Genomic DNA, 14,522 nt, shown 5'->3' with positions numbered 1-14,522 from the left:
TATATATTATCCATGTCCTGGTCCTGTATTGTACTGTTCTGCAAGTCACTTGCCAACAATTTGTATATGTACTTTGTAAGGAGTTGTGGAACACTTGTGGCGCTATATAAATAAATAATAATAATGTATAATAATTTGCATCAAAACCAGTGATTTCTGTAGACTATGTGAAATGGGGCTTAGCAGTAGCCTCTGCAAAAAGATTTATGGGGTCTATACATCTAGCTTGTATCAGGGTAATTCCTAAATCTGCTGACACCAGGGGATCGGTGAAATCCATGTTGGACAGGCTCGATTCCCACCCGAAAATGGTTAGAATCAGCGAGTTGTTCTTTTTTTTAAACTTAAACATGATGGATTCGATATTCGTCGATTGCCATTTTTTGAACAAAGATGTATGGCCAGCATTGGGTGGAGATGCATCAAACCTTCGAGAGAGATAAAGTGGAGAAATTACCAATACCAACCAATCAGCTTCTGTCATTTTACAGACTGTGCTAGATAAATGAAAGCTACCAGCTGATTGGTTACTATGGGCTAATTGTCCATTTGATCTCTCCTGAAGGTTTCATACATCTCTCCCAATCCATTAAAAAAAAAAAAAAAAAGTTTATGGTGTTGGCTTGATCTAGGCAGCATGAATTTGGTTTCATACGTTTTCCCCTGCCTGATGCCTCCATTATGTTCAAGGTCTTTGAAATAGTTTTGTACAATTTGTCTTCCTCTACGTGAACCTCACTCACTTATTTAAAATGACAATTAGTCATCATTTTAAGTCTTGTATTGTTGTGACATGGGGAGGGATATTTAATTTACACTGGCCAAACAACATATGTTTACAGTAGTCATGAACATCCCCCCCCCCCCAAAATCATGGCAGGACCCTATCTTTGTTTTTGTTTTTTTGCCAAGCTACATAAACTAGGTTGATCTGCATAATATTGCTTAATAGACATCATGATAACAATGAACAGCAACCCAACAGGATTGTCTAAGCAACTATGCACATTATAGCGTGAGTGGTCTAAAAGACAGCAAAATGAATGTCATATGTACAATCCTTGATATGGAAGGATCCACCGACTTTTTTATTACAGGTATTCAAGCCAACTGGCACCACAGCAGTCTCCATGGCAAATCAAACAATAAGCCATGATGGAAGAGGTACAAGCTCCGCCACATGACATAAACCGCTAATGTAGGAGTCAGACTGGTCCATAATTAGATCAGGCTTTTTTTTTTTTTTTTTAACTCAGATATTAGCTTAAAAAAGAAAAAAGTTGATGAACTAAACTAGACTGGAAAATTTGATTAACTAGTAGGTTTGCACTTTATAAATAATAATTATTTTTTTAAAATGTATATATAATTTTTCGGTCTTTTTAGCTGTATTTACTGTTGATGTCTGTGCAGCAGCTACTATAAAACGAAAATAGGAAAAAAATATGAAATTAAAAATGGTCTTAGAATTATTACCGTATTTAATGATCGTCATCTTATATTATAGTATAAATTTCTAATTGTAAACCACATAAATCAGAGCCAAAATGCACACAATCATAAACCTTCCTTATTGTAATCTAATATTCACTTTAGTTTAAACATTCCATTTATCTAATTTACCGAGCCCAATGCCTGAAATAATATTGAGGGAAGACAGCTTGGGGCAGTAAACTCCCTATGAGGCTGCACACAATGGAAATATCTTGCAAGTACACCAAATCCTTAATAGCTTTATCGTATGGGTGATTCATACCAGACTGATTACAAATGTGAACTGGGAAGGACGTTTTATGTTTGGAAACTATGAAGGTTGTACATTTCCCTGGCCAAGAATGGGAGACTCGGACCAGGAATGTGCAATGCTCACATAAACCTCTGCAAAATGATGCAAAAGAAAAACAAGAACTTTTTTTTATTGAGCGTGTGGAAGATTTATGGGGATCTGATTGAAAGGGTAAAGCAAAAAAATATAAAAAAGGTACACTTGTCCTGGAGTTACCCAGCACTGCTTGTATCGGAAGCAAAAATAGAACTTGCTCTTGGTGTACGGTGACACTGTTTATTCATGGATAATATTTAGCTGCGTTGATTTACACCCCAGGGCTGACAGTATTAGGGTTCTGAGTTTTTTATCCAAATAATTTATTAAATAATCACCTCTCTTTCAGAGAGTTAGAAATAGACAGACTTGTTAAGGACTGTGACATGTGCAATTTTTGCCAGTGTTTAATTAACCGGATTAAAAATAAAATAAAAAAAAATTACAACCAAATAGCTACTTTTTGGGTTCCATACTTGCCTACTTTTTTTAGTCCCTCCTCCAAAAGATCTAGAGGGGAGAGCAGGGTGGCAAGTGCAGGGGGTGCGGCAGCACAATAGTCCCACCCCAGGCTGCACAATGTTGTTATTCACAGCTCACACCCACAGTGGGAATGGGGCAACAATGACGCTATCCACTGTGAAACACGTCATCAATTCTCCACCCACTTCACTAGATATTTTGGCGGGAGGGTTCTCTGCTCTTTCAGAAGGGCTCTCCAAAAAATCAGGAGTATCCTGGATGTTCCAAGAGTAGGCAACTGTGAAATACACATTCCAGCTCTATTCAGAAAAGACTAAAACAAAAATCTGCTTTCCACCACTGGAACTCACTCCCTCTTAATACAAGACTCTCCCACCTTTCTCCAAAGCTTTCATTAGGCTCTCAAAACCTCATTTCTTTAACAAAATCTACCAGGTCTCCTGCTAACACACCCTGTTTTGTACGGGCACATTGACTCACCCATCTGTGTAATAAATATCTGTCTGCCCCTCTTCTATGGGTTGAAAACTCTCACGAGCAAGGCATCTCTTCTCTCCTGTACTCTACATTTCTTCCCCTACGCTATTATGCAGCCCCTACAAACAGTGGCTCTGAACCTGTCAGCTTCACCTGTCAACTGTGGTACAGGTTCAGCCAGCACTGAGTTTGTGGCAATGGTCACAAGTTGCATACATTTGTTCGGCTTCGTTTCTACTGTAATTTGCATGCACTGTATTTGTATGCACTCTGAAAGGTTTTGCGGACCCCTTGTGGTGCTTTATAAAAAAAGATTAATAATACAGGTTGAGTCTCCCATATCCAAAATGCTTGGGACCAGAGGTATTTTGGATATCGGAATATTCCGTATTTTGGAATAATTGCATACCATATTGAAATGTCTTAGTTATACGGCCCAAATCTAAACACAGAATGCATTTATGATTTATATACACCTTATACGCACAGCCTGAAGGTAATTTTATACAATATTTTCAATAATTTTGTGGCTCAAACAAAGTTTGTGTAAATACATGAAATTCATTTATGTATCATATATACCTTATACACACAGCCTATAGGTCATTTTATACGTTATTTTTAATAATTTTGTGCCTTAAACAAAGTTTGTGTGCATTGAACCATAAAAAATCAAAGTTTTCACTATCTCAGTCATGCTAAAAATATTCTGTATTTCGGAATAATCCGTATTTCGGAATATTTGGATATGGGAGACTGTAATAAAAAATAGCATTGGAAAGCAAGTTTGACCATACTGTACATCCCAGACATTGGAAAGTGTCCCCAATCATTGTAATAAATTAAGATGGATATGGGGAAGAGGTTTTTTTTTTCATTCCAACTTTGGGCTGAACTTTTCCAGCTGTTCACATCATTTGTATAGTTTTTGCCAAGGGCGAAAATCAGGAGTCTGATTTATTCAGCTATTTGGAATCTGTTTGAGCAAGTCAATTACAGATCTGATCATCTGATAATCCCTAAAGAAAATATGAAAGAAAAAAACTATAATGAATGCACAGGTCTAGTGCTGTATAAACTACTACTCATTTTATAACGATCTATTACTTGGGCTGGGATCTGATGCTATGTATTCCCTACTGCCTATGCATTATGTTAAATACACTTTAATGGATGGGTTCGTTTGCCCATTAAATGTGTTAATAACTATTTCTACCAAGTGGAGTGCTGATTTTGCTTATTCAAGAACCCCTGGTGGTGTTTAGAAAGTGACTTTTATATACACATACAGGTGTGTCCTTATAGCGCTTTGCTGCCGTCATGCTAAAAAGCCCCTCTCTGCGCGCCTGGTCCCATTAGACTCACTGCGCCGGGCGTTTTTTTTTGCTGAAAATGTGTCTAAGTCGCAATGCGATGAGACTAGGACGCACCAGCAGACTGTGCCGATTTAATTTGATATGCAACCGAGTCCCTGAATCTTTATACAAAATGCTACAATGTAGCGGCTGCAGCTTTATTCATTACAAGTTCCATTGTTCTTCATATACCGACTCAAGCGCACAGATATACAAGTGTCACATATATTAATCAGCACAGTCTGCTGGTGCATCGCATTGCAACTTAGACGCATTTTCGGCAAAAAAAAAAAAAACGCCCAACACTAGCACGGGACCTGGCGGCTCACTCATGCCAGGGAAGTAGAGCTGCGTGATGTATTAAGGCTAGATGTATAAGGACAATCTGTATACATATACACTCACTGATGGACCCAACCGTGGCAGACTATGGAAACCCCGCCCCCTCGTGGACAATGCCATGATTCGTAGATGTAGGGGCGGGGCCTAATGCCGTTAAGTGCCTGCCCCCATCAGAAAGCTGATGCTGCAGCTGCAAAAGATAGTGTGCACGCTCTGTCCCTTCCCTCTTTCCCCCCTTCCTGCTCTCTCTGTCCCCTCCTCCCTCACTCTCCTCCTCTATCTTGCTCTCGGTCTCCACCATATGTAGCTGACAGAGATACTATTAAACTAGACCAGTGGTTCCCAAACTGTGCGCTGTGGCACCCTGGGGTGCCTCAGGACACTTGCAGGGGTGCCTCAGGTTGGTGGTCCAGCACCAAATCAAATTCTTTATGGTCAATGTAATGTAAATATGTGGACAAACAGAAGCGCAAACCTGTCCACCACCACATAACTGAGCTTAAGGATGACAGGTAAGCACAATATACGTCACTTTACTAAATTCACAACAACTTCCAACTAAGGCATTGTCATGTGAGTGTCCTGTTTCGAACACCAAACAAAAGGAGAGCTAGAAAGGTCCTAAAAACTGTACATTATATACTGGACAAAGCTCAGCGTATTTCTAGAGGGGTTCGGTATATTACAGGTCACTGGTGACCATGCCCACATTCATATTGTTGACATGAGAATGGTATCAACCAGCATGTCTACACGGTCATATTGTCAACGTTTTTCTACAGTATCCCCTAATCCTAATGTCAACATTTCCACTATGCTGACAAGCCATTGGTCGACATTTTGTCCATGTCGACATTTTTCAGATGTCGACATCATAACTGTGAACACATTAACTGTCGACATACTGAATGATTACCTTCCAGAGAAAGCAGGTGATGCATTAGCAATGATGAGTCCATGTTCTCTGCAGCCAATAGATAGCGCTGCACAACCCAACATTATTCTTATTTGGCCACATGTCCTCAGACCTTTCTTTAATTAGAATGGTGTTGCTGTTGCACAGGAAAAGTTAATGATGTATTATAATGGATTTTCTCTGCTAAGTGGAGTGAGCTTGTTTTGAATCAGGGCACTGACAGGTTGGCATGAGCCTCCTCTCTCAGTCTACATAGCTGTTCCATAGCCAGAATTTGGGATCAGGTTCCCTGGAGTCACCCCTTGCAGAGCAGTCCCCGGATTCATTTCCAGCAGGCGGCTGGGTGTCTATGAGATATGGTATGTAAACACGTGTAACTCCTTCCATTCTGAACAATCCTACAACCCCAATTCCCAAGTTCTACACCACCAAACGAAAAGTTTTAGCCTATCAAATAAGGTGTCTGAGGTAAGACTGTTGGTTGGTGCAGGACAGATTTGCATTTCGCCTTTATGAACCTATAAATCCAGTTACCCACCACCTAAACAATATAGGCAGCCACAAATATGCTGGAGAAAGCAGCATTAGGCACCTGGCGATCTCTCAGTAATGTGTGTGACAACTTTCCATGATTCCCTGATTGTCCATTTTGTACAACACCCCTGACTCCATTAAGGTTGTCTAACCCATCATGCCCTTGGGGCCTTTGCAATTCTACCTTCAGAATTTCTATTACTTATGTTTTACATAAGCAGCAAACATGTTCCACATTTGGCATAGTATACTACATAGAACACAGAGCAACACCTCTGTCTATCTGTAGTGCAGCACTGATGTTTTGTCACTGTGTCCTTATCTTTTCTGTTACCTGATGTTTCTTATGGAGTGAAACAACCCTAACAACTCACTCACTCTCTGGGTCTGTTCATTTTAACCATTAATTCATTTTCCCTTTAGGGAGAATATCTTTTTATACTGTGCTACCCGCATAAGAGCACTCCGGTAGGTATGTGCCAATGCCAGAACTACTACAGGAGCAGCCACTGCTGTGGGACCTAGAGTCTACCTTGTAATAATGTGTTATGCCATGTGCTGCCCTGTGAAGTCTCGCTTCACTACAGATCTCTCTGCACTACAATATAGGAATTGCTAATTCAGCACTGGGGCCAAAAACAGATTTCTTAGGCTACCAGATTGGAACCTATCGCTCATGGTGATAAATATGTACAAAACATGTATCATTTTCACAAATTAAATACCTTTATTATTGTGCAATAAACTTGAGAAAGTTTCCATTTGCTGGTACAGAAGCCTCAGAGGTTAAACAGCTCTAGTAATTCTGTAGCGCGCCGCGAGCATTCCTCATCCCCTGCTGAGCAAACACATTGAGAAACCTCACCCAGCACCACAAGTCTGCAATTGCTCAGGTCCCAGCAGCAGCTTGTATCGCTCTATGCAGACACGTCCTAAGAGATTGGCAATGTTTAACGGTCATTCAGATATTAGTATAATATAAATCAAGATGTAGACACAGATTGCCTTGTATCTATTGATGTCTATTCAGCCTCTTGTTATATACAGTATACTTAAATGTAATGGACATTCTCCCCAGTGCTGAAAAGTTGGGGTATTTGGCTTTTTTTTTATGAGGTTCCCAGTATACTCTACATCTCAAAACTGGGAACACACTATGCCGTTCGGTCATCTGGTCGCCAAATGGTCAGATGTTTACACAATATGACGACATACAGAATGTCCGTGGCCAAGTTACACAGTCCCTGCAGTTCAGGCACCACCCCCAGCGACCAGATAGCACATCTGCCTTCCGAAGCACCTCTTCACTCCCGGGTCAGCAAACCCAATCATAAAAATACTAATGGAGGTGATCAGCTAACTGAAATTCTCACATGTGGCCCAACTCAAATTAATTGTGGTCTGTGGCGCATTAGGTCAGCAAAGAGTGTTCAAGCTATCCAGGCAAATTCTGTGTGTGTATTGAAAGCTTATGGCAACAGGTAACACTGATCTCCCAAATCATTCCCCTGTGGCACTACTGATCACAAATCAGTTCCCAGTTCTGTCCATGCGAGTCCATTGCTCCCGAGGCTGAATTACCAAAGCGTCTAAGCAGCAAGGTAATCCATGACTGGAAGGCGATAATGTGTGGGTACATAATGTTAGAGTGTACAGTTGCCATGGACATTTGAAAACTAATCCACCTTGGTGTAAAGCCCCCTTCAACATGGGGAAGGGACTCTGCATCCCTGTATAGCATACACTTTGTTCAGTCGGGAAGCCGACGGTCTAAATCCCGGCAAGTGTCTAATGACAGGCGTCGAAATTCCGATGCCTGTCATTAGACCTACACAGGGAGCCCGACACCCAGGTTTACCGATCGAAGGTAAACCAGGAGCAGACAGCCACGGGGGGTGGGAGTTGTTAGGTTAGGGGCTCCCAGGGGGCCTTAGGGTTAGTCACACTCCACAAGGGAGGTTAGGGTTAGGCACCCCCTTGGGGGACTTAGGGTTAGGCTGCGGGGAAGGGAGGGGGGGGGGGGTAGTTAGATTTAAGCACCCCTAAGAGTGGGTTAGGGTTGGGGGGAGGTTAGTAAATAGAAAAAATACTCACCTGTCGGGATCTTCACTGCCTGGCTTCCGTAGTCGGGATTTGAACTGCAGGCCATGCGGCCGGCAGTAAATCATACTGATTCCGTTATACAGTCCATACCCTTAATGACAGTCATAACTTTGTGCTGAACTGCTAAACAATGTTGGAAGAACTAACAGGACAGCAATACATAGAACTGTATTTGCTATATTAAAAATAAATAAAAATGTGGAGTCCCAGCTGGTATCATACAAATGTGTTACATTTTGTGGACTTGTGTCTAATTATTATTGCTCAGGGTAATGTGAGAGTATATAACGTAGCAAAAGAGCCAAAAAGAGACATTACGGTCATCTCCCCAATATGACAGAGAGAATAGACTACAAAGTCAGCATCACTGAAGAGTCCTGATTTTCCTACCTCTGCCAGGGATTATATATCCTTCCCCCACACACAAAGAAAGAAGCTAGTCTACCATTTTAACCAATACCCTTGGGAGTTCATTGTGCCTCATATCCCTCAATGAGGTCACTAGTTCCTAGAACACTGGTAGACTGAAAATTGGATTAGTCCCCAAAAATCAATAACATCGAAATAAAGCTCTACCAAGACTACAAGAAAGAAAATAATTTGGAAAAATACTGTAGTAAAATACAATATTCGCTCTTTCCAAACGTTTCTTGCCAATAAAGTTTTAAAATATGCAGATTAAGTCCAAATGACTCATTAAATTGTACTGTTAGGCAGCATGGGCATGTTATGCCCAAATTTGTACTGAAATGTATAATTTAGGAGTTTTCCTTTATTATGTTAACATATTCCCAAAAGGAAGGGCCAGGAACAACGGCCAACTCACAACTCATAATTAAACCCTTTGCTGCCAGACATCCTGCACACAATCAATCACATAGTGTAGAAACTACTTTTCACTGACCAAGATGGATGGCTTCTGAACTGCAATACATTACATACATCTAAGATTGCATAAACTTGTCAGAAATCTAAATTCTCTCTTAAGAAACTGATGTCTAGGGCAATTGTAATCTGCAAAATTAACAAATGTATGCATGCATGCATTTAAGACAGTGACGTGTACACAACAATATACAGATGCGTCCACATACATCTAGCCTCCTTACGGTTTAAACAGCCCTTCTAGTCACGCCATGCCGTGACTAAGTAGCACCGAACATTCTTTTGTGCAACTTTTTCCCTTCAAAAGCGTCTTGTTTGCACAGTGATGCCAATAGGAAGCACAAGAAGCTTCTGCTGATTAAAATGAAATGCACATTGCCTATATTCTGTGTGCGACCGCAGATGAATCTGCAAGTGAAATGCTACGTTACAGTGTCAGCAGCTTTAACACTGTAACGTAGTATTTTGCATGCAGATGCAGTCGCTCACAGCCTATAGGCATGCCGCATATCATTTTAATCAGCAGAAGCTGTGCGACCTACTCATATTGCTGTGCGAATAAGACTCATTTGAAGAGAAAAAGTTGCACGAAAAGATGCTCAGCACTGCCGAGTCACAGGACACGCACACACTGTGTGTGACGCGACTTGTAGTGCTCGGAGGATAGATGTATGTGGACAAATCTGTATAGTGAAGGCAGGTGTTCCCGCAGGCAGAACCAATACGGACTAGCGGGTCAAGTCTAATTGAATCAACCACAATGTGTTTATTGGAGGCACTCTATAAGGTTATGGGTACCCAGATAATGGATAGGCTGCATTCTTGTGAATATTGGTTCAGTCTACAGACCACTGTGTATAAGCTATAGGGACACACTCATAAATAATTTGATATACTCCCTTCCACTATGTAGAATAGCTTGAAACGCACAACTAAAGTAACAGCATGGTTACCAAAACCAGTAGATACAACGTAAAGTGTCAATTCACCTATAAAACATGACATTTTGTATTGTAGCAATCTGTGAATGAGGGATATTATATAATACAATGAAATGATTTTATAATACTTGCCCCATTGTATATGTTTTTAGATTAGTTTATTTTAACCCTACTTTTCTGTAAATAAAATGCAAGTCCAAACTTAATTTACAATAAAAGCATGATAATGCATTTTGGGAAGAACCAATCAATATATCAAATACACAGTACTATTTACACTTTGGTACAGAAATCCTGATTCGCAGGTAACCTAAAAGATCCAACAGTCTGATTGGGCTTCGCTACTAAACTGTCTATTTCAAAGCAGTTTGGAAAAAGCCCTCCCCCCCCTCCCCAGTGATGTTTCCATTCTGCTGGGTACACACCATACAATATATCGGTTGTTCATTGAATCATTTGATCAATGACCCCCACCCCACTCCCTATAGTCCGTGTCTGAGGTCTTTGGCAGACATTACTGTTTGCAATTCAGCTGTACAGGCCATCGCTTAAATCATCCAGAGATCCACAATTAGGCTGTATATGTGTGTGGCTAAATATTCACATCACCATAGCAATTATTACACATTATTAGTCTACTAGCTCGTCGATCGTACATTGTGTAATTTTCCAGTATATCAAAGTAGAACTGCATGATATGAATCGCTTACCTTGATAACTTCAGGTGTCTGCTGAATTGACATAGTGGATGCGGTATCCTTTACATGGATCTGGGAACTTGGGGAGGACAAGGGAGTCTGGGGAACTAGGGTCTCCTGGAGGATCTGCATAACTTCCTTCTGTTTAGATAACGTCCCTCTACCTGATCTCCAATCTACAAGCTCCTGAGCAAAGTCCTCAATGCTGCCCAATATGCGCAGCAAAAGGTCGTCATCCTCTATTGTATTTGCGGTGCTTTCCTGTGCATGAGCTGACGCAGTGGACTGTTCCTTGAGCTCCTCCTTGAGAACAGGCAGTCCGTACTGTACTTTGGTGGGCGCTGGCGAGGAAATTGGTGGATTTTTTAACGTGCTTTCAATTTTCTGAGAAAAGCGTTCCAAGTCCAAAAGCAACTTGTCAATTTCCTCATGGTCATTGGTCCTTCCCACTGTGGTTGGTGCAAGTTTACTCACATTTGAGAAGGGAACGACAGCTCTGGCATTTCCATTGCTAGGGTGGGGAAGAGAAGGACTGGCAGAGAAAATTAAATTTTTCTCAACAGGGACGTGGGCATTGGACAACTTATGATGACTAGGACTTTTAGCTGACCAGTGCTTACTCTCTGCCAAACCTGCCACACCGCTGCCCGGTAATTTTTTCTGGTTACTAATTGTTGTTTGCGTATCTGAATCCTCTTCAATAAAAAGTTTTTCTGTCGAGTTCCTGGGAAACTTTTCTACAATGCTTCCAGAATGCTGTGTTTGAGGACTATTTGACAGAGGACTCACAGAATGTTTTCTAAAAGAACCTGATTGATTTGGTTTGTTGCCCCTTTGCCAAGTCTTTGCCGGTAGCGGAGGAGCAACTTCTGGTACGGATTTTACTGCAGCAGCATCACTGACACTGGCGCTTTGTGGGCTTGATCCGATATCTTCACTGGCGGCTGAAGAAATAGCTTTCAAAGAAGGGGGTGTCTGGACAACGTCTTCATATTTAGGGGGCTGTTCGTGGCCATATATTGGTGAAAACGAATGTTGTTGCAGACTGTTCAGGCTTTTAACCAGTTCAGCCAAATCGTTAGGTTCAGCTCTTTCGTGAGGTCCTTGTTCCAGTTCAAAAGGAAGCTTTTTCAGGTAGGACGACAGTCTTGCCATCACATTCATGTAAATGATCTCGGGATTTGGAAAAGGATCTGTACCCTTTCCCTCTCCCATACCGTTGCCATTCCCACCAACCGATCTATTTTTGATGCAATGCTTGATTATGGTGGTGCATTTCTTCAGGTCTTCGGAACATTTCAGCAAAATGTCCAGGCACATTTTTATGTCCTCGCCAGATCCTGAATTATCCAGCATGTGCTTTTTCAAAATCTGGTTTATGAGGTTCTCTTCTGATATTCCTTGCAGATACAACGAGGCCATGCTATTAATGCTCTGTTCTAAAGAAGTGCTGTGGGGCATTAATGCTTTTTCCTCTGATCCCTGAGCTTGTAACAAGCCAAAAGGAGGACAGTTCTCATTGTTACCGAACTGGCCGTATATAAAGTCATAGTCAGCAGACTTCCTGCCAAAAGACTCTGGACGGACTTTACGACCTTTCCTGAGATGGACATGCTGGTTTGAAGTGTTCTTTAGCTTTTCAAAAGAAAACTCCTTGGTTTTTCCACTGGCAAGGTTTATAGCCTCACCGGTTATGTCCTTCAGGCTGCCAGTACCCTGAATGGTAGACACCTTTTTGACCCTAGGGTTGAGATGTGAGTAATCCTCACCACAAACCACACTCTCGCTGATTGCGATTTTATTTGCATCATCTGCACCATGAGCTTGGGGCGTCTCAGGAGCTTTGAGAAGTTCGGAGCACACAGTGTGATGGGCAACCAGACACTGAACTCCCAGCCTGTGGGCCTGGCAACTTCCGGGACAATAATGAACTACATTCTGCAAACTATTGTCCAAAACTACATTGTTGTAACATGTGATTTTGCTCACAATCACCCTGTAAGGTGCAGCCATTAGGAAAATAAATATAAAGAGAAAAATCTAAAACTTTACAGCTTGCATTCCTCTTTTTAGTTTAGTTACAGTTTGAAATGTATAGAACAGAGCTTTTCAACTCTATCTCAGTAAAAGAGTGTTTGGCATTCGCAGCCAACAATGTGCATCTGATGTGCTATTGAAGACCACCAGAAATGGTGTCAAAATTGATAAAACCGTAGAAACGACAGATAAAAATATACACGCACGCGAAGAATAAATAAAACCACAACAATTCACAATGCGAGCCAACGGGTGGTGTCAGTTTCCAGTTAAATGTGGTGGAGGATTTAATAGTTTATCTCTATATCTTGTCTCCGGGTTGTACAGCACTACATCTCTTCTCTACAGTCTTCCCATGTACCCACACTGGGCTCTGCGTCAACATATAAAAGCTTTTTTGCAAGTGCATTGTTGCGATAGAGTTAGAAGTCGGAAAGTTTTTGTTTATTTCTCTCCCCAAAATGCAGTGTAATTCTTGGAGAAACTCCAGCAAAGCTTGTCAGGGGATGAGTAGGAGAGATACCTGTGAAGTAACAAACAAAAAAATATAAATGAAACAAGCAGAAAACACGTGTTAAACAACAAATGATAACGGTAATTCAACAAGGAAGCAACAGCTATTGCACAGGCCATGTAATCCCTCACACTCCAGTCTATATTGTGATACCAGGGGTGGAAACTATTAGTATAATTTTTTTTTTACATTAAGACAGGGGTTCCCAAACTTTTTGGAATCAGGACGCCTTATGGCTCCAACACACTGCACGATAACATTAACGATTTGGCAGATTTCGACACATCGGAACGACAAATCGTTAAAAATGTGTAATGTGTATGCACTACATCATGTATAGTGTGCGCTCCCATGGGGTCATCAGCCTCATCGTCTGATCTTATGTGCAGCATGTAAGATCGGGCGATACAGCTGACGATCCCATGCAACGCTATGTGGGGGGACGGCATGTCGGGCAACAGATCGCCCACTGTGTTCAGACCGCACGATATGTTGGCACTGGGATCATTGACAACATCGCTGGGTACACAGATCATTCAGTATGTACCCAGCTTTAGAGTGTTAGCATTTTCTCCAAGGTATTCCTAGGCCAAAAGTTTCTTATTGAGAAACTGATCAAAAATAAATGAAGTAAATTAAGCTTACCTGTCATCCTTAGGTTCATGGTTGTGCTTCTCTTAAGGCTCCCCATACATCTGCTGGACGTGGTCGGAAATGCCGACCGGCGGCCATTGATGTTCCGCGATCCGTCCGAGGATCAGCAAAATTATACATGTTAAATTTCATAAATTTGAAAATCAAGATCACAATCGGCAAATCTGTGAATTCAACATGTTGGATTTTACCGATCCTCTTCCCGGCTTCGCAGGAACGCTTGATGACAGCAATCAGTCACAGATGTATGGGGGCCATTAGTCCATATATTTTATGATTAACAGCCACCTTAACTGGTAGCCTATCATATTGACCAACAATAATTTTATTTGGCACTGGAACATCAACCCTTGGCACCACTGCATGTGCCCAGTTTGGGATCCACTGCATTAATATACACACACATTATATGCAAAATAGATAGATAGATATATATATCTCTCCCACAGCACCTAACAGAAAAGTCAGCTACAAAACCCGATTTATGTGCACAGCACACAGTCAGAACAATAGTACAATGATATCTGCTGTGCCAAATAATAATGATCATTTGCCGGAACAAATAAGACCAGTGTGTAAAATAAATGTGTTCTGAGCACTCTAACAACAGAGCATGCCACTGGGAAGCCATTCCATTGATGGATTTTATCTTCCCTATTGAGATCAGCTGTCAGCATGGGAACATGGATTTACCCATAGCAGCAGTCTACAAGAGTGACTTAGATGATTTTGTGCAGAACTGAAGGCCAGTGTACGGACAG

General features: G+C 41.4%; 1 protein-coding gene across 6 annotated transcripts in view; it reads right to left on the bottom strand.

Annotated features, from left to right (window-relative positions):
• Positions 1-14,522, bottom strand: part of PPP2R3A (protein phosphatase 2 regulatory subunit B''alpha) — a 203,201-nt gene that overhangs the window by 85,592 nt on the left and 103,087 nt on the right. For all 6 annotated transcript variants that reach the window (XM_088473842.1, XM_088473841.1, XM_088473843.1 and 3 more), the window contains one exon: positions 10,569-13,116. In XM_088473842.1, the coding sequence (XP_088329968.1) occupies positions 10,569-12,569 (2,001 nt within the window). In that variant the 5' untranslated portion in view covers positions 12,570-13,116. The remainder of the gene's footprint in view (positions 1-10,568; positions 13,117-14,522) is intronic.

The sequence above is a fragment of the Taudactylus pleione genome, unplaced genomic scaffold, assembly GCF_031769625.1.
Source record: "Taudactylus pleione unplaced genomic scaffold, aTauple2 ptg000142l, whole genome shotgun sequence".
Taxonomy (NCBI): domain Eukaryota; kingdom Metazoa; phylum Chordata; class Amphibia; order Anura; family Myobatrachidae; genus Taudactylus; species Taudactylus pleione.
Note: the sequence above shows the minus strand (reverse complement) of the source record. Positions and strands in the feature narration are given on the sequence as shown.